The following is a 21588-nucleotide window of genomic DNA, read 5'->3' on the forward strand; positions in this document are numbered from 1 at the left end:
GAGAGAGGTTGGAGCACTGTGGATCTTTATACTAGACCTAAACAAAAGCCGAAGCGTAGCAGAGAGCTTTCACCATAAGATTTTCAGTGAAATCAAATTGCTGTAAGCAGCCAACAAAGTCACGATGTCTTGCTCCTTAGAAATTTCTGTTCTTAAAGTTGAAAGTCTTTCAACATTTACCATTTTATTGATGCGCCTGTACAAGGATTCTTTTTTTTTTCCTGCTCTATACATACAAACATACACTACATGCAATTTGATAGCAGCTCTAGGCAAAGATTAAATTGGGCCAAGAAATAATGAAACCTCATACTTCCTGGTGTCATATTCTAGAGTAAATATATTCAAGTCCCCGATTACTTGAGTTTTTAATAATTTCCTCTTTTTTCGTCGTATGTAAATTTGAACAGCATATTCATTGCGAAAATGACTTGAGCTGTTTTTCTTTTCTGAACAAAGGACTTAAGACACTGTGATGCAGAATTTTTAGAAAGCACACATGCTATGAGACAGTACCTCTCACTCATGAGCAGTCCTGAATGTTTAACTACTTCTGTGGGTATTTTTATTTTCTCTTTTTCTTTTTTGGTTGTGCTAGAGCTTCAGGTAAAGCTAAAGATAAGTGAGTGACCTATTCAATGCAACCAATCCCAGATCTGGGTTGCTAACTGTTTGATATGGACTTCCCGAATTTGCAGATGGTACGGGTGCGTGCACACATACTGTCCTTCTGTTTGCATTTCACGTTGCTCAGTTGAACCCTTTCAGGAGTGAGTTACATGCGTGTAACTGGCACATGGAGAAACTGATGGTGCTAAGTAGAATGCCTCCTCTTTCACACATGTTCCTCAGTGCTACTGAGGTTTAACAATTTCAAGTCGATCTTCATGCCCTCTCTCTGTAGTTCTTTCCAAGAAAATTCAGCGCAGAAGTAGAATTGTCCTCCACGTCTTCCATAGATGGTCAGTGTTCTTCATTATCAGCTGATATTCAGTCAGTAATTTTTGAAAGTAACAAGCTCATGGTGATTCTCAGCTAAACCAGGCATTATATGTTTTGTTTTCATTGTTCATTCAAGACATAAGTCTATTCCAAAACGTTGGATGCCATAATGTTCTTTTGGAATGGGCTGCCAGCACGCTTGTCCATGAAAAGGACTGCTTTTCTGCTCCTGCTACAGGCTTACACCTGCTAGAGAGGGTGCCTTTTTCACCTCTGTCATTTTGTTTTTGTCCTCTTTTTTCCCAGTCTTTTATTTTTAATTAGTCTCTGGTTAAGTTTGCCTTGGTTGCTCAGTAGTGGTTTGCTCACAGTATTCAGGGAGTCTCATGATGACTAATGGCAGGAACGTGAGAGCAATTTCCCAGTGACAGACAACACAGATTTGAAGGAAAATCCTATTTTAATCAAACCCAGATAAATTCTGAAACCTAATCCATATGAGTTTATTAAAACTTCATATAAGTGGATCTCAAAACATTCCAGTTAGTACTTGAAGATCGAAGGTCCACTGATTTACTTTTCATAAATATCATGATTGGACCATTTTGAGTGCAATTGTGAATGCAAGTTTCTCAGTTCATCACTAACATGTTTTCCATGGAAACTGCACAAACTGCTAATAAACTTATAAATTGTAAAGTGGGCTGTGTAATGCTGAGTTACACATTAGTTGCATCCTTATTTAATCTTCTTTATCCACTATGAAGTCTTTAAAAAATAATTATCAATTACCAGTTTTACTCAGATTCCAAATAATTGGCTGGTTTTGGGAGAAGTTTATCTTAAAAAGTTTTTTATCGGCTCTACAATGCAATTCACATGTTAATTACTATCATTAATATTTTGAGCATGAAAGAGGATATCGATGCAAATTTCAGAGGTTATTTCAAGGGAAACTTGTCTGCCACCATATGTGCATTTATGCTTCTTCTCCAGAATACTTTTCCCTCATAAATGTCCCTCCACTCCACAAGAACCCAGGGGTGGTCACCATTTGCAGGGCAAGGCTGGGAACTAGAAACTGGCCAGTGTGACTACCTTTGATATTAATTTTTAGAATAGCATTGGATAAGTCCATTCATACCCCGTAACAATTTTTCCATTCTTAAAGTGCAAAGACTAAGTGTCAGGGAAATATCACAAGATAAAGCAGCCCTGGCACTAAATAATCCAACTCAAATTAAAGTATGAGTGCCTCTGTTGTGAGGCAGAATATAAATGAGAAGTAGAAGGAATATCCTTTGTAAATGGTGTATTCTATAAAGACCATTTGACAATTTAATAATTCAATAAAATTATTAAATTACACACGTTATAAAAAGTTCTGTAATTAATATAATGCAGTGGTGACTTCTGTTTGATAGATTTTGAAAAAACTGATTTCTGCATAAATTTTACAGACAGAATTTTTTTCCTGGGCATGTATGCTTTCTCCAGAAGGTATAAAATAATGTGCTTTATTTTAAACTGCCTCTATTATAGGACTGATTTTTTGTAAATTATATACACCCTTTAAAATAAAAAAAAAATACTATTTGGAATACAGCATCAGTTTGTTTTTCTCAGGAAATCAATAACAAAATCATCAGGCTTTAATTAGTACTTCTCTTTCCTTAGTTAGAAACCTATCTAGCTGCTGGAGATCAGTGATGCTTATAAAGCAATTCATGACACTTTTTCTTTCTGAGAGTGACAAAAGAAAAAAGAACATACTGTCATAACAAACAGACCCTATTCATAGGGGTAATTTATGACATGAGCATAGTTTAACATGTACTCATGGTTCTGAACCATGGTATTTTTGTTCATGTTGTCATTTTTTTCATCTCTGCTTCCCACCCCCTACATTATTAAGACCAAAGAAAGGACGAATGATAACTTTATATTAAGGTTGCAAGAGGGCCTCGAGTTGGCTGGGAGAGTAATTACCAGCAGGAGGCTCACAGGGATCGCACAGACCTTGAGAAAGGAGGAAAGGTGTTCTGACACAAGGTCAAGCAGTGTGATTAGGCGGAACCCCACTGCTGTTCCCATAACTGCAACAGTCTGCCTCAGAAAGACTCCATTGTCCCTCTGCTACCTTTCCCAGTAGTTGGGGGATTAAGAAAAAAAAAAAAAGCAGAATAGAGAAAGGGAAACAAAAGGTTATTAAAATGCAATTTATAGACATAAAATGGAATTAGAGATGACATTTTAACGGTGGACTTTTTGAGAGCTGAGGGAGGAGAAAGAGGCATTATTAGATTTGCTCAGCTTGATGAAGAACCGACGAGTAAGATGTCAGTTCCAATTTAGTTTTCCTCATTTAATGCTGTTTATTATTTTAACCGATAATTTTCCTAATGCTTTAAAGTTCTTCTTTTACATTTTGCTCTTGCAAATAGAGCATTTCAGTCTAATTGAACAAATCCATACTAATCAGCGTGAGTATAATTGTGAGACGGGCAAGCTTAGCTCTAAAATGAGAGACCTGTTATATGACACTTTGCCTGTAGATGGCAGTAGAGAACTAGTTACTAAGTAACCATCTTCGTGGACTAAAACTGAAGCGCACCCCTTTCCCAAGAGCAAATATACTTCAATGTTTTTTTAAAAAAATTTCTTTTAATGTACATTTTTAAAAAGATTAAAATCTCACATTGCTTTCCGTGAGCACTGGGATAGCCTAGTTTCTAATCAGAACACCAAATCCTCCAAGCAGTTTTTAGTTTAAATACCTGGTGCCCCGGCATGTTTTTGAAATGCCTTTGTGAATTGAGAAGTAGAAACTGTCATCAGCATCACACCAGTACTGCACTTGAAAGAATCACGAGCCTCTCTCTAAAGGAACGTGTGCCATCTGCATCCTCTCACAGAACGGGGAAGCGGGCATACAGTATGATTGTTGTTCAGGTTTGGGGATTGAATCTTTTATTCCCAGGTAGCCAAAGGCTAACGTCTTATTCCAGGATGAACAACTTTGAGAGAACTTATCCTGTCTTCTAGTTATTGTACATTTTGTTAATCATAAGCACTTAACTGTACAATGCATTTTTAATAGAGTGAAAACTATTTTTTGTTTTATTTTCCATATTTTGGTAGAGAAAATTTACTGACTGTTTTATACCGTATCTTTTTAGTTTAGAAATGTAATTAAGAGTCACCTTTAAAAGTAGCTCTGCTTTTGAAGATTAACTCTTAAAGAAAGAAATCCAAATTGTGGTGATTTATGGGGTTTCGAAACCTGACTCTTTTCCTTTTTTAACTTCATAGTTAGGAAGCCCTCAAATTTAAGCCTCATGGGGTAATATTTTGGGAGGTCCAATCTGCTTTCTCTTAGGTGGCTAATGCTGATTTACTAGTAGAGCATTTTCCATTCCATGGCTTTTGAAGAGGTATTCATATCTTTTGAAATTGAGAGGACATTATTGAATGTGCATTCAAAAACTTGTTTCATAGACTCGATCTATTCTAACAAATTGGCCTCCAAGATATTCATGAGGGATTTGTGTCTTTTCTTGCCTTTTTATTTTCAATGTGCAGATTTAGGATATTAGCTAGTTACCCTGCAGAAGAGGCATCGTAACTATATATACATATCTAGTCAATGAAGAACAGCTTGGTCTGGAGTCTTAATCCTTTAGCACAATGTTGATCCACTGAGTTGCCCCATTTCTCTCTGCTCAGCCGGACCACGGGTTTACCATCAAGAGATCAGGGTCTTTGGACTACTACCAACAACCAGGAATGTATTGGATAAGGTATGAGATGGTACAGCTCAACAGTCAGTGTTTCCATGGCAACGTGCTGGCAGTCTCCATTAACCAGTTCCTTCAGTGGATAAACATGCTTTTGATTTGTTATCCAGTCCATATGCTGCTTTATCAGTTTCATTTTAATCTTGATTGAGATGCCACACCCCCTCATTCCTTTTTTTCACCCATTATTCACACTGACATTTGCCAGCTTTCTTTCCATTGCACATGCTCAGTATCAATTTTCCTTCTGGTTAAAAGGACAGTATATTTAGTGTTAATGCCAAAGCATTTTCCTGATGTTGCTAATTAAAGCAACGATTTCCAGTGCTCTTCTGTCCCTTAACAAATGGAAGAACAATAGTACCTCAGTGCATGTTCTATAGAAGTATATACTGTCATTTTAAAGTCATCAAGCTCAACCTTGACCTTATTAGATGGATGAAACAATGCATTTACACGTTAGTAGCAGAAGCGCCTCAAAGTACAGTGGGCTCCAGAATGCATTGTGTGTGTCAGTAAGCTTGTGTTTTCAAATTCTCCACCTTTTTGTTTTGTTTTTGTATTTGTTTTATTGTTACCTCTCTCCCCCTGGAAATCCCTCTATGTACTAGCTATTGCATGAATTTATTTTTCAATATTTTGTAACTGTCAGATTACTTAGCTGGCTTATCTGCTCAAGCAAAAGGGACTATGGGAGGTATCAATTTTTTGTAACTGGGTTAAGAATCCTATCCAATGTTTTTCCATTCCAGCCAACTGCCCTGGCTTTTCCTTCAAGGGGCATTGTTTGTGTCTCTAAGTTATCCACAAGCAGGATGGTTCTTGATGGTTGGAGGAATGAACTCTGACAAGTCCTAGGGAACTTCTTAAGGTTTCTAAAATGATCTCCAGGTAACGCTCCACATCTTAGTTTTTGCAAGAGAAATCTCACTGGTTTTGGCATTTGTTTTTTCCAAATGATGGAGCCTATCTGCAGTAATATGATGGCTACTTGATATTGTGTCATGGCTTAGACTGCTAAGTTTTACAAAAAAGAAAAAATAGACATGTATGTGTATATATATGCATATAAATGTATATGCATATATAATATATGTAATTTTAGCCCCCAGTGATTACTCCTAAATATTTTTCTATATTTAGACACTCAAAACAGAGAATGTAGGAAAGCAGAAAAAGGTACACCTTGACAAGCCATCTAAATATACTAAGATCATGATAATTTCCAAATGTGTTAAAGTAAGAAAACACCCAAACTTTAATAAAATATTTTTAAGTCACTTTTACATAGAAGGCTATTTGCATCTTCCAGATTGATAAGCATGTAGAAGTTGCACATCAACCTTTGTATTTACCTAAGTAAATTAGCTTTATAGTTGTAGAAAGAACTTTAAGTTTTGTCTTTTTTTTTTTTTTTTTTTGGAGAGGGAAGGATAAATTAATCCTGATTTGCCTTTGTGCAGTCTCTGCTTTTTGACTTTTTTACAAGGAAGTTGTTTCATCCCTGTTTTACTTTTTACCAAAGATAATATATACATCCAGAAGAGCGCACATTTCATGAGTACACATCTCAATGCATTTTCACAAATTGAACACACCCTGTAAGCAGCAAACCAGATCAAGCACAGACATTCCTGGCACCCCAGGAGGCCCCCCCAAAGGCCTTTCCAGGAGGGTCACTTCGCCCCAAGGATAAACACTGACCCTGGAGTCTATCTGCATTAATTAGCTTTGCCTAGTTTTTTACATTATATAAATTGAATCACACCATGCTCCATCCTGTTTTAATTGTATGTCTCCTAACCTCAGGCATATTAACCAAACATATATGTGTAAAGCTGATATACAATTAAAAATAGGCATCATATATATCTAATTACAGTTATGCATATTTGTATAATAAAAATTACACGTATACATTTACCTAATTTCAAAAGAAAGGTAAACCTCTAGAAAATGAAATTACTAAATTTGTAGGATTAAGGGTGGGAGCAAAACACCACGTAAACACAATAATTAATAAACATAGCCAAGTATAAAAAGGCCATTTAACTAAAATCCTAGTGATAGTTCCCAACAGCAGACAGAGTGACACATTGCTGAATAATGGGCAGGAGCAGATGGGAGATAATCTCTTTTCTCTTCCACACATAAACTGCTCTGTTTTCCAGCTGGGGGCAGTAACAACAATGTTTATAGTTAATGCTGTGCTAAACAGCGCACCCAGTATGTAAAGCTAAATTGGAGAAATGATGCTAAAAACTCATCGGCATATATGCTTAATTAGGAAGTTTTATAATGCCATTTATCCCCAGAATGAAAACACTCTCCTCACTGATTGCAAATACTTGCCTTTTATCTCCGCGGAAGTGGGAGCATTTGTCTAATCATGGTGGCAGCCAACTTTCTAACATAAACAACCATTACAGGCAAACATCCTCACTCCCAATTGTTGTGTTTAAAGTGCTCGTGGCTGTTTTCACTACACTGAGCAGAACACTTGGGAGTCGCTTGCTTTTTGTAAAGCAGCTCACATCAGGGCACAGGCTGGAAAAGCCATGTCCTTGGGGTGCCCAGAACTGGCATGTCCCTCTTAATTGGCTTTTCAGTGATTGTAGAGAAATGGTGGGGGCCCGTTTTTCTCTCTCTCTCCTTCATTCTCCTGCTTGTTAACAGAGAGCTGCTTCCAAGCTGTAGCAAGGACAGCAGTATCCTCCACTTGGCCCATTTTTCTGGGAGACTTTGTTCCTGTTACCTAGAGTCCAGGGGGATGCTGTCCCAGGAATGAGCTCACTGGGCTATTCCATACCCTTGTGGCCCAAGAAGCCCCATCGTTTTTTCCTGCTGCAAGTCACTAGAAAACATTTTCATCCCGTTACATTTCCCCCTCTTGAGTATGCATCCTATCCAAAGGGTGCAGTAGCACACACTTCTACCTTTCTCCAGTGAAGCTGTCACCATGGCAGGTGCTGTGGCCAGTAACACATGGAGAAGAATTCTGCATCTTCAGCATGCAGAACAGGGCAACAGCCAGACAGAGTAACCCAATTAAATAAAACAAATATCAAAACAAGACATAAGCTGAAAATGCTAAGTAAGATAAAACAGGAGATGAGCTAGGACAAAAGGGTGGTTGAGTTCCTGGGTGTGACATGACTAAAATGTGCATATTGGATCCAAGCACCCTCTGCAACAGTGAGTAATGAGGCAGAGCAGTGGCCACGCGCAGCGTCTTTGCAAGGCTATTAAATGCTGTCATGCTCGTTGTTAAAAGGAATAGCGTCACTTCAATGCATGTTGCTAGTGCAGGTTTGAAAGAAGGTTTGGTGGAAGCCAGGCCAGGGAGGAACCGCAGTGTGGTGTGAGAAGGGTCCTGGGGCTGGCCTCCGCCTGCAGCAGCCAATGCACCAGCAAATTGCAAGGTGCCGCAGGTTGCTTGGTGGCAAGTCGCCTTGGCCTTGCTCTGCCAGTAAGAACGCACTCCCTGCTGAGTGGCGGAGGGCTACTGGAAGGAAGGGCAGATGCCTGTGTTCTAGAAAGGGATTGACCACCCTACTCACCCCCTCCTGAAGCTCCCTCTGTAACAGAGTTTGGGGGCTTACATATAACACATAGAAAAGGCTCAGACTTAAACTTCAAAACTGCTCAAACTGCGGTTACAGAGAAATCTCCAGAAAGTAGTGAGGATTGGTCTTGCAGTTGTACCTTGATACCCAGGAGTGACTTATTAGGCCAAGAGTCTCAAAAGATGAGCAATACCTGTACCTGTTGTCATGTAAAGATTACAATGGTCATTGAATGAAACATGGGAATAGTGAACCATCTGTTACATTTTACCAAGTCACACAGGGTGCTTACTGTTTGAGGTTTTATTTTGTTTTGTTTTCAGAGGCTCCTTAAGAGAAGATTCCAATGACATATATGTGTTTTTTTTTTTAAATGTAATGTATTTGTTATTGGAAATGAGAAAATGCTGTGGTATTCCAAGTTCTTACTCATTAGGTGTAAATTGAAGTCAGATTTTATACAACTTATACATTTTCCTGAGATTCTTGATGGTTCCATATTGACCAAAAATTATGTGGTGTCATAAATATGAATTTTGACCTTGCTTCAGAATCTCTTTCTCTCTTTTTGATTTAAAAGTAAATATCTATACTCTTTTTTGCATATTCATTCCTGCCATACCGTACGAATGTTCTTTAGTGATGTTCATTATCTTGGTCTAGGCTTTATCAGGCGTAAACATGTAGGAAAGAATACATAAAGAACTTAATTATAACTATTGGCACACATTTCATTCAGAAGGAGTGTAAATGCCCATATGCCAAAGACAAACAATTCTCTAATGCATATCAAACACATGCTACTTTTAGAAATTAAAAAGTCTTAAAAATTGAGATGAAATGAGCTTGATTAAAGATTGGCAGCCCAGTGTATGGGGAGAATGTGGCTTTGGAGTGAGCAAGCCCTGGGTTTGGATCTAATCTGTTCCACTTCCTGCAGAGTGACATTGGGCAAGTTATGTTTTTTCTCCGATTTTCAATTTCCCCATTTATAAAACAGAAGAGTATCACCCACCTTCCAAGTCTGTGGTGAGGATTAAATGAGCTGCCTGTGCACAAGGGTCTTCACAGACCCAAGCCCAAAGGAGGCACTCAGAAAAGTTTGCTTTGTTTTCCTCACTTCCAAGAGAAAATCATCCACTCGACAGTAAAGGCAGATTTTCCTGAGAAAATTGATCTCTCTTCAAATCAAAGCATTTGTTATTAAAGTAGAGTCATGAACTTTTTTGATCCTCTGACTAGGGTAAACTCTTGAGTAAGTTACACGTTATATTTTTCATGAGTATTTGTGGCATTAAATTTCACTTAAAGTAGCAATAGCTGCAAATCCTGATGAAGTATAAGTTTAAAATGTTATCCTCTAGGGTAAGGAGTGGCAAACTACAATCAGCAGGCCAAATCTAACCCAACTGACTGTTTTTGTAAATAAAGTTTTCTTGGAATCCAGCCACACACATTCATTTACAGATTGTCTATGGCTGCTTTTGCCCTACAGTGGCAGCATTGAATAAATGAATAGTTGTGTCATACAACCACATATGGCCTGCACAACCTTAAATATTAGCTATCTGGCTCCCTCCAGAAAAAGATTTTTGATACCTGCTCTAGGGGGAAAAATGTGTATAAATTAAAAGGAACCACCTATAAGAGTGCAAATTCCATGAAAACAGGGATTGGGCTTGTTTAAAACTTCATCTCCACTGTCTAGTAGAATGACTGGCACATAGTAGGCCTTCAATAAATATTTGTTAAGTTAATGAATAAATGACTGAACTCTCCAAAGAAAGGACTGTTCTTCCACTGATTTTTTTTTTTTTAGGATATATGTGTTTTTGAAGAGTTTGGGATACACTAAATTTTGAGCAATCAAATTACGTATGAGATGCTCTAGGATAAAAACCCATTTTTAGCAACTCAGGAGTAAGTCTTTTGTCAAAGCTAAAATTGTTTTTGCAATAAAAGAGTTACCCTCTAACTTACCTGCTTAGTAAGTGCTAAATTTGCAAAGATTTTCTTAAGACAAACTATGCCTGAGATTATTTTTTAGTTTACTAGTATGATCAAGAGCAGATGACACGGCAGCTAGTTAGCTTCTACGAGGAAATCAGGGACTGTCATGCAGAGGAAGCACATGAACTTTGCCCTCTAAAAGCCTGAGCTCGACCCCTACCAAGTGGCTATAATTTAACCCTCTGATGGGAGGCCATCAGAAATCCATTGCAGAGCTGGACCAATTTAAGACTCTATGAAGTACCGGGTCAGTAGAAGCAGCCTATGTGTAAGACTAGTGATGCAAAAGCATAGGACCAGCTCTCTCAAGAAAATGGGGAATAATGTATGAGAGTCACACCTAGAAAGCAGCTGGGAAGGCTACTCAGTGACATCCTGTGAAGGCTCCTATTGCTATTTTAATGGGCATCTATACTTCAAGGAAAAACCATGCCACCCCTCCAGATACTGTGTAGTTCCTGGCGAGGCCCCAAAAGGACAGAAAGCAAAACAAAACAGAACGGCAATCAGCATGACCGTAAGCCCAATAAAAAGAAGAGGGTGGGTATTTCAATCGATGTGTCAGTTTAATTTTACTAGCAAGCAAAACATTTCAAAAATAGCAAGCAAATCGTAACTTAGTCCCTACAGAGTGAGGGTAAGCAAAAGAAAGGGTTCCTGAGATTAATGCCCTAACAGCTGCATCCCCAGTTCAGCCTCCTAGGTAGTATGAATAATGGATGGGCTAAAAGGCAAAATGCACAATAATGTTCTTTTATTAATGAAATGAAGACTATTTGTGATGGCTAGCAATAAATTAAGAAAAGCAAAACAGGAAAAGCAGTCAACGTTTGCCTCTGAAAAATGCAGTTACTTAAATCCAATAACTACTGCTGTGACAGAAAACATGGCCTCACAACCGAAATGAGGCACATCCCTTGCGAATCCTGCACGTATTGCAGAGCAGAAATATTTTTGATCCATAGACTGTAAGGCCTATTGTTTGCTAAGAGGAAAACATAAGCCATTATAGTAGATTGATGGTGATATTAAGCATATTCATAGAATTTCATATGTGAAAGTTTCCCCAGGGACTAGCCCCTTTCAATCTATGGACCTAGCAATTGGGGCTCCGTGTGGTTAGAAAACATGTCCAAGGCCGCATAATTAGCAGATCTAGGACAAAAAGCGAATTGTCCTGAGTTCTACCTATTGCTGCTTCCAGGGGATTAAGCTAAAGCTACCAGACAAGACAAGCATTAGGGTGTGAGGTGACTCAGACTGGCAGAAACAAACCAGCACTTCAGTTCCTATTCCTATTTCATTCCTGACCTTCCTCCTCCATGCTACAGTTTTCCTTTAACACCACATAGATCTAGCAGATGGATAGTTCATATGTATTTATATGGATTTCCAAATCTAATGTCAGAGATAAGGATTTAAAATATCTGAGCACTATGTGGAGGATAGTATCACTTCATTGTAATAGAAGAGGCCACTGGCCAAATTTGTTAGATCTTTCTATTGCTGGAATAAATCTCCAGATATCAGGCAAGCACTGTCTTTTATGTATGTATGCCTGGGTCATGGCAGGCACCAAAACAGGATGGATATTAATTTCTCTAAGGTTCCCACTAGCATGTGTGCAGCCACCTGAGTTGTTGAGGTAACTGACATTATTTTCTCGTTTCTCAGTTTTCACACTTGAGCTCGCAACTGCTAAGGGCTTTGTGGCAACCAAGGGCTTACAGTCTGAAGTGGGTAGGGCAGTGTTTCTTCTGGGTAGGGCAGGTTTACATCAGTCCATTTCTCTATAACATTTTATTTTATCAACTATGAGTTCTTTTTACCAGGTTCCCCCAGGCCACTATTATTTAGCTCTTGCCCAGTACACAGTCTGAGGATACTTTTAAAATGTGCATGTAGGAATATTCATATCATATTTTAAATCTATTTTTCCAGGAACTGTTTGAAGTGCACCTACAGAGCAGTCGCTGTTTTGCATAGATTTGAAGTAACTAGGTTAGAGCTTCATATTTGGTCACCATTGGTCAACTCCACCATCTCAGATTTTTGGCCCACCTCTAACCTGTGATAATTAGCACCAAAATGTGACAACGCAGTCTTCAGATGCTCGTACGAGCTCTTAATGTGGTGGTAACATACTGAGGAAACACTTGGGAATTCCACTACCAGTTCATTCATGTAGGTTCTGGCAAAGCTACAAACCATGAGCAAAATAACTAATAAAATCATAAATCTGTTAGGAAGTGTTAATGGAGCATCCAGCCTGTACCTGAAGACAGCCTTACTTTGCAGAGATAGGCATTAAGGAGGAGGAACCCTATTATTTGACATCTGGGGATTTTTTTTTATGATTGATCAGGAGTGAGGCTGCTTTTCAGAAATGGTTGAAAGGTCCCAGAATTTAAATTTGTGATGCAGCATTTCACGGGACAAATTATGTTTCCAATGCCTTTGGGGGGTGGAGGGAGGGAATTATCATTTGGATTATTACTTTTTTTAAATGATAATACCTTTTAAAACTTATTTGATGGCATATGGTTCTATTTCCTTGCTGGATTCATCTGTCTTGAACTTCCTATGGAGGCTACAGAATTCAACTGTAAAAGATGAACTGAGCCAAGTTAATTTCATAGCCACAATTAACGCCTAAAGATATCATTTATTACAGTTCTTACTGTGATATAAAATTGGACCAAATTAAATGTTTGTTGAATGGGTAAATGCGTTAGTATGAGAGAATATTAACTTTATCTGACATAAGAATTTGATCATATTCGAAACGTAAATTATATTCTTAAATGTTGACTTAATATTTTTAACTGCTTTACTCTTTTGTGTTACAGAGTTGCTTAGGGTTCTATTTTTTGATGTTGTTATTTAGAAAGTACATAATCCCCTAGAATAACTTAATTTTGTATTTATTAAGAAATATTTAATACGTGCCTGATATGTGCATGATAGTCTGCTAACTAAGCATTCTGGAAAATGCAAAGTTTCAAAGTCTACCACAGAGGAGTTTACCTGATAGACTCCATTGGGAAATATGCACAAAAAAGAAAATAGGAGGCCGATGTACAATTAAGTGCTTAAAGTTTGATTAAGATGATGCTTGCCTGAGGAATTTAGAAAGAAAAAGTGTAATGCAGGAGGTGAAATTTGATCAAGTCTTGGAGATAAATGAGTTTCAGTGTGAAACTCAGATAGGAGGAGAGGTCATTTCAGGCTTGTGGATTCCTGGAGCCAACATACAGAGTTGTGAATGGTTAAAGTACATTCGGAGATTATCAGTTAGGACTGTTTTGATTGCAAGTGAAGAAAACCCAAACCAAACTGGCTTAAGCAAAAAGACCACATAACTTGACTTTTACATAACTTGAAAGGTCACAGGTTGGGTCTGGCTTCAGCAACGGGTGGATTGAGCACTCAGTAAAGGCTTGGTTTCTTTCCATCCTTTGACCCTGCCTCCCTGTGTGGGCTTTAGTTTTGGACTTCACATGGTACCAGGATGTGAGAAGCAGCTCCAGGCCTAACATGTTCTCAGCATTGGGATGCATTGTAAAAGTGATGTCCCAGTGAAAGTCTCATTGTGTCTCGCTGTCTGGGTGGGGCTATCCTGAGCCAATTGTGGATATTGGGGAATGCAGTAAGTTCTGGCTTGCTCTGGCTCACAAGCCCACCCCCACTCCACCTGCAGAGATGGGGCAGGGTCACCTTCAGTGGAATCACAGAGTATGAGTGGGGAGGTATCCAAAGGGAAATTCAGGTATGGTTAACTGCAGGCAGAGTAAATGGTTAGGAAATCAAGTGTCCACTAAAGAGAGATAATGACTATACTGGTGTCACAGAATCATTTGGAGTAATAACAGGAACCAGACACTGGAAGTTTTTATTGTAAGCACATCACAAAGGCCGGGACAAGGAATCGGACTTTATGAGGAGTTATAAATAAATCGGAGCTTGTGGAAATTGACCTGTCAAGCTTTGTGCAGGATGGACTGAGGGTTGGTTTCTCCAGAGAGAAATACATGACCTCTGTTGTACTTTCCCATATTTCAAAAGCCACAAAATTCATAGAGTATCTATTGTGTGCTATGAACTGTGGAAAACACAGAGAGAGGATGTCCAAGACCTGAACTTGGCCGTCCAAGGAGTCTGCAACATGGTAGGAAACACAGTTAATTAGAGTCAATTATGGTGTCAGCAGGATGCACCGTGATAGCAGTACTAGATTGTTATGGGAACAGAGAAGGAAGAAGTTCCTAAAATGCACTGCAGTCCACTGTGCTGGACGCAGAGTGAGTGGGAGCCCAGGGAGGAGAGGCCTGTGGACAGTCACACCCTCTGGAACAGCTTTGAGAGCAAGTCGGTTGGGAGCGCTCAGTGCTAATTGCAGCCTTTGAGAACATCACGAGGACCTGGGTGACTGGGAAGCTGCATGTCTGTCATCAGACCCAGGTCTCCCTAAGAGTTTACAAGCCTTCCATATCAGAATGGGACTGTACACAGCGGATCCTGGCTCGCTGTTCCCAAGAGAGGTTTCCCTGATCATCAGCATGGGAAAGCCCTCGTCTTGGGGCCTTTGATGCTGGCTGTGGTCAGCGTCTTCTCCTTAGCCCACTCTGGGTGGGGAAACAAAAGGCGTGAGATACTGGAGTGCAACGATCCCCTTTATTCTGTTTCAATAGACTTGAGAATAAATGGGGAAGAAATTGCTTGGGCCTTGTGCAGGAGAAGAATTGAGTTCTGTTCCTACTCAGTGATAAAATATGGGAAAGTCTCTCACGCCTGGGCCTCAGTTTCCCTGCCTATAAAGACGGAGCATCAGACAAAAATGCTTTATAAATCCCTTTCAACTCTAAAAGTCTATAAATCCAATAGAAACAGCCACTAAACCCTTATTCTATGACGCATGCTCATGATCATGATACGTTTCCGCGGGTAAGTGCCTTGTGAATACTGGTGAACCAAGCAGTGGAAAGCTCGGGAGCATTTGAGTGTGAGGGTTCATCTACAAAGGCGAACATTTAGAAAGCTGCTAACCAGGGACGTCAGCAGGAGTGGCCAGAACTGACCACTTAAACAGGAACAGGGCAAGGGCTCTCTCGGCAGAAAGACAAGTAAGGAAGAAAATGTGATTGACCGTATAAGGATTTGCAGAAATGAAGGTGAATATGAGGCCAATGGGGTCGTCCAAGCCTGGGCTCAACGTTAAATGCCACCAGCGTCTGCATCAACTGGACTGTGGTGTTGGTGGAGAAATTGCGTATTGGCTGCGGCCAACAGTGTGACTTGGAGTAATTGAGTAGATCCTGGGGAGACGAGGTAAATATCGAGAGTTGCCACTAAAAGGAAGAGAGAGGGCTCTAAGTTCTAATGTGAGCTTTGTTTGCCTTACTTTTCTCTCCCCTGTAGTTACTTGATTTTAAAAAAATATCCTGTATCAGATTGTAAAGAAAACAAGAACACCTTACGTTTCTGGGAGGTCTGGCACATCCATTTTTACCTGCAGCAACTCTCTAAGGGTGAGAAGGAATGATTCCTGCTCCTCATTTAACAGATGAGAGAACTGAGTGAAGAGTTTGCACAGCCAGTGACAGACAGAGCAGGACACACAATTCCTGGCCACCAGCCCGATGTGCTTTTCTTCCCACGTCTGACTGCCTTTATTCACTAGTCAGAATTCAGTTCAGCGCCAATGACTTTCTTCTTTCTCAAAAAGGTAGAAATAGAAATATTTTTTATGACCAAGAGAGGAGTTTATATTACTCTTGGATTAACTACAGAATGCTTTTCATGTAAGGCAGACTAAATAGACGTCTGTTTTTTTACAAACATTCAACTCCACACAAACAGTATGTTTTCAGTTTGCTTTGAAAGCAGAATACCATGTGTTGTAACTTTACAATGTTTTACATAAAGTTAGGAATTTGGGTTTATGATGCTGAAAATATCGTAAAATCGATGGGTATAAGACCAAGACTACATATATGACGGTCCTTAAAAATTCAACAAGTAGGAGAATCAAAGGCAGACATTACAACAAACCAGTTACTGGATCATTGTGTTAGCAATCCAGTGACACGAGGAGTGAATTATTAAAGTTTATTTTCCTCATTGGTTGGTAACACGGTTATTCAGTGCGTGGATAGTTTTTAATGTAGAGCAGGTCAGCATGACCAAAGCCATTTACTGTACAGGTCCTACGTGCTGCCTCTCTTTCTCTCTTTATTACTTCATTTTGGAGCTTTGATTGCCCTATTTTAGATCTAAGATTGCTCTAATGCTATACTGCAGTTGTATGAAGGGCTTAGTTTTCACTTTGTTCTCAGAACCAGGCTGGCAATAAATTTATCTCTGTTCTTTGAAGAAGCTAACAGTAAATTTTCAAGAGGAAAAATGGTAGCATATATCCCTGTAGAAGAAGTAATCTCTTAAAAGCAGAGTAACCTCCAGGCTACATCCTTTTAAAGAGGGACTTTCAAACAAGGACGCCTTCCACTTTCATATGTGTTCTATATTTCTCTTCAGGCTTTGTACCTGCTCTTCTGCTTTCTGTGTAAGGTTTCTCTGCAATGACCCTGTTCCTCCCTACACCCATTAAATCTGTGATGAAGTCATGCTGTTTCCCATTCTGATGTAATAACGTCCAGAGCTACAGCTAGATAGCACATTCTGGCGATCATCTGAGGTTTCTTCAGAGAAATGAGGCATCGAGACCGTGACTTGGAATACCTACCAAATTGAATCTCAGTTTCATAAAGTACCACATACTACAATGAAAATGAACTTTGTAAAATGAAATCCATGGGAAGGTTTCCATTTGGTTTAATTGCATTCAAAGCAGTGTTCCATTTCAGGCATCGGTTTCATTAAAATTAAACCAGTCCTTCCCCGAGACTCAGCCACACTCCCTCATCAACAGATAATGAGATCATTTCGAGTGAAGAGGTGCTAAAGGAACAGGACGAGCTGGTGGCTCTGTTTTCATGTCCGACAACTTCATCGCCTGTCATCTTTATTATACAGCTGCCCTGAGCTGCATGTTGTCAGCGTTCCCGCCGGGCGATCCTACATGTCACACACACATGGCCGAGGCTGCCCCTTACCAGGGAGGCCTCCAGCTAGCCCGGGGACCACTGTGGGGAGTGGATGTGGAGCTAGGGGAAGTCTGTGCGGGGCTGGGGAGAGGTCAGACCCGCGACGTCATCCATCCTGCCTGTGCCTGTTGATGTCACAGCCAGGTCTTCTAAGGAGCTAGATTTGGGGTGGTGACTGTTGTCAACAGAAGTGAGCCATAAGGGCACATTACCTTGGCCAGCGTGTATTTCGGACCTCAGAATGTTCTAGAAAGAGTTTCTTTTGCCAGTTCCCTCGGCCTAATTGTCCTCTTTCTCATTTTATGCCCCTGCTAGACCACCGCTCTTGATAAGGAGAGGCAGGTTTTCCGACGAAGACGCAACCAGGATGTGAGAAGCCGATACAAGGCGCAGCCAGCTCCGCCAGAACTCAACTCGGAGTCGGAGGACTACTCCCCAAGCTCCTCCGAGACTGTTCGCTCCCCCAACTCGCCCTTTTAATAAGACCCTTCGACTCAAAGTCCTAGCTTAACCCTTTGAGACTCTGAGATTGTTTTCCAAATTTATGTCAAACAGTTTCATCTGGTCTATCTAGCACTCAATGCCTGAATGGCAGAACAGAAGGTGTCTTTTCGGGTATCTTTGTAGCAGTTTCCTTTCCCTGAACGAGATGGCACGTGGTGTGTGGGAAGATGGTCATTTGCTGCTAATAGGGTCCTCAAAGGGTTAAGGCTAACTTGCAATTTTTTTAAACGTAGAAGCAATGAATGTTTTCATCAGTCAAGCTAGGATCTGCAGTATGTAATATAGCACGTGTTAACCCTCTGAGTGTGCAGAGTTTTACTGAGAAGCCCTGTTGGGGAATTTTTCAGGCATTTGGATGTTCACTCACAGTTTCTTGATTTTGCTGCAGATCAAGGGGTGTTACTAGATGTTGAAATGTCTGGACAAGAAGGACATCTAGAATATCTTGCTTGTCCTTTTCTGTGGGCTTAGAGCATGACTGATTTATAACTTCAGTGTACACACCCTTCTTCCTTCTTCACAATCCTGTTAAAAAGGGGAATTTTTTTTTTTTTCATTAGAGGTATGACTGGCAGCTGCAAGTGAGTCCTGCATCCCCATGGAGGGAAATAGGCTGACCCAGGAAATAGATGGTGCCCCCCCAAACTGTCTCCATATCAAGATGTACTGATGACGCCCCAGAAATGCTGCTTCTGCATCAGCTGCTGCTAGTACTGCCAGCGCAGACCCTCAGGGAGTCACCAGAGCTTGTCTTGTGCTTGGTGAGGGAGGGTCTGTCTGCTCAGTATCAGACATCTCCAGGAAAGAAACAACTGGTAGAAAAGAGCAATAAATTGCCAGGTGCTCTAGAGGGCTGGGATTTCAAACAGAAAGAGGAAACAAGATCCTGTGCTTTTTCTCACCTGCTTTGTCATGCACTGTGGTCATCAGTGTGAGATCCACATATAGTATGAAATCCATACATCGCAGAGCTGGGGCATAAGAGTACTAGGGGCAAGTGCTTTGCAAGGTGGCTGAGGAGAAAGCACAGTGGGAATACAATCAAGAATGTTCTAAAGATGGGTTTTAAGGAAATAAACTACTGGTACCTTCGGGTTACCTGTATAGGTCCCCAGGAAGACCTAGAAGATACCCCTGAGAATGAAACTTCCATTTCCTAAGATGACCTTTTTATACCACTATCTTTAGCTGTCCAGAGGGACATATTATTTTTCTGTCTTTGGGCCAAGCCCTATCTGAGACCTATGTTTTCACTCCTTTTACCATATCTATCTCCCTAGCCCTGTGTCTCAAAACTCAACTTTCTTCTGGACATATTGCGTTTCAAAATGCAGGCCTGCCACCTCCTGTGGGCTTCTGCACTGCTCAGAGAGGGGCATGCAGGGTGTGTGGGAGGCAGGGGTCCAGCTCACAGGTCCTGCTAAGGTTTGCTCAGCTCCGTGACCCAGGAAACAGCCTGTGAGTGATGTCTCACAAACTAGAATTTGGATGGCTAAATAGGACTTATATTCTCTGTTTTGAATATACTTTAATATCTAAGATTTTTTAAATTTCTGAGTGACCTTTCTATAGTCAGTTTTTAATTTTCAAATGCTCGTTGATCTTCAGTTGCTACTTTTTATTCTTTAGCACTTAAACTATGTTCTCCATTAATATAGATTTTTAAAATCACAACATGCCACTTCCTTTGCAACACAGTCTCCCAAATTTTTTGCTCTTCCACATTTAGGATTATCTCTGTGTTCTCCTGACATGTAAACAGATTACCATTTATTGAGAGTTTTTTCTTTTTTTAGAGAGTCCAAATATGATAACACACAAAATCACAAAGTAGCATAAATCAGTAGATCAGTTGAGTTGGGTTTTTTTTCTTTTCTCTGAAGGGGATGGGGGTACAGAACACCGGGAAGGGTGCTGGTGCATAGGTAAATTCCATGCTAGTAAAGGACACTGAACTAGTCAGAAATGACTGCTTTCTCTGGAACTGTAAAGCAAAGCACTGTTTCAAGGCTGAGGAGTAGCTGTATAGCTTGGCCTCAACTCTAAATGTGTGAATATGAAAAATCCTATGGGCAGAGACCTACCTACAGTAGATTGTCATTTTCCTTTCTTTCTCTGAATTACTGCTTTTTCTGTCGTCATTAAATGTATGGCTATAGTATCTCGTGTACAGAACCTGTAGTGCATGGCTCAGGCCTTTTTCTATCAACGTCTAAAGGGACTGTGAACCGTGTGAAGCTGTGGAGTGTTTCTCCGCACGCTGCAGATGGGCAACTCAGAAGAATGCAGGGCCCATTCAGCATGGGAATCCCAGCGCATCGCTGTAGAATTTGAGTGATCTGTGCTAAATAAACAGTGGAATGTGAGCTGTCAAGTAGAAATATTGAGTAATCAGATGGAATGCAATCTTTCCAGCATTATGCTACCAAGATCCTGAATGTCAGAGATGTACTCAGAGGGTTAACAGACAAGCACAAGGCATGCTGATTACGTTGGTGTATCCAGATTGCTTTGCTTTTAGCCAGTGCTTTCTAATTTTTTTCTCGACATTCTTGGGATAGTTCAAGTTTGAAATAATTCAGTGGTGGTGTTCTTTAAGGAATTTCTATAACCAAATTGATCTTATTTTTTATTTCACTTATCATAGAACAAATATGTACCATTATGGCAGTGTATCTCTGTAATTATCAATTTAATCATCGCCACAAGTGTTTCCATATTTTTTTCCCAGTATTTAATATCGCTCTTCTGGTGGTGGCTTGGTGATGGGGACTGTCTTTCCTTTCCTGACACATGACCAACTGTATGGTATTTTCAAGGGACTTTTAAGATTCATCGTTTAAGTTTGATAGTAGACTAGTTAAGAAAGCACTCCTTCATTACTTGCATCGTGTAAATCATCTCTGTAGATGAGAAATGTTCATATTAATGAACACGTTTTTTTCTTGACATTGTAGCAGAAATCATTCTTATTCGTCATGATCAATGAATATGTGATTTGCTCCGGATCGTTAGAAGGAAAAGTAAGACTTAAGTCATTGAAAATGTTTTTACCGTAGCCCTCATCTAACTTACACGTGGTGCATATTAAAATAAGCAGAGGAAAAAAATGTGAATAAACTACTTAAAACAATTGGTGTTTTGGATTCAATGAGACCTCTCTACAACCTGCTCAGCACCCCCAGGGGTGGTGGTTAACAGGCCCATCAGATATTGTTGAAAGAAAGCGATATTTCCATGAATGAAGGCTAAAATGGCAATCCTTTACCCTTTGAGGCATATTTCAGTTGAAGAAAAGAGAAAAGAAAAATTGGCTTAGAGGGTCACGGAACTACCGTATAACCAAGGCTCAAGCACATTAAATCACAGTTGTTTGCTGGCCAGTGGCATCCATTAGACAACTCTATCCCCAGTGCTGAAGCTCGATTGTGCTGAGGGAGAGCTTTCTTAATATTATTTAATATTATTGTGTTGCCCCTAGCCCTTCTCTGGGTAAGAATCTGTCAGCATTTCCTTGATAAACTCCTATTCTCAAAGGTTTTTAATTTGACCATAAAAATGTGCCCCAGGCAAAGTTTGCTATACAGGGCCTGCACCAAAGAGTTAAGGTTCACTTCCTTCTCTTCCCAACCTACTCCCAGCTCTCTCGAGAAAAGAACAAAAAAT

General features: G+C 40.0%; 1 protein-coding gene across 1 annotated transcript in view; it reads left to right on the forward strand.

Annotated features, from left to right (window-relative positions):
- DCLK1 (doublecortin like kinase 1) overlaps positions 1 to 17898 on the forward strand; it is a 312666-nt gene extending 294768 nt beyond the window's left edge. Inside the window, exon 17 of the mRNA XM_063101850.1 lies at positions 17734 to 17898. Coding sequence (XP_062957920.1) covers positions 17734 to 17898 — 165 coding nt within the window. The remainder of the gene's footprint in view (positions 1 to 17733) is intronic.
- Positions 17899 to 21588: the final 3690 nt, after the last annotated feature.

Source organism: Cynocephalus volans, chromosome 7, assembly GCF_027409185.1.
Source record: "Cynocephalus volans isolate mCynVol1 chromosome 7, mCynVol1.pri, whole genome shotgun sequence".
In the NCBI taxonomy this organism is placed as follows: Eukaryota; Metazoa; Chordata; class Mammalia; order Dermoptera; family Cynocephalidae; genus Cynocephalus; species Cynocephalus volans.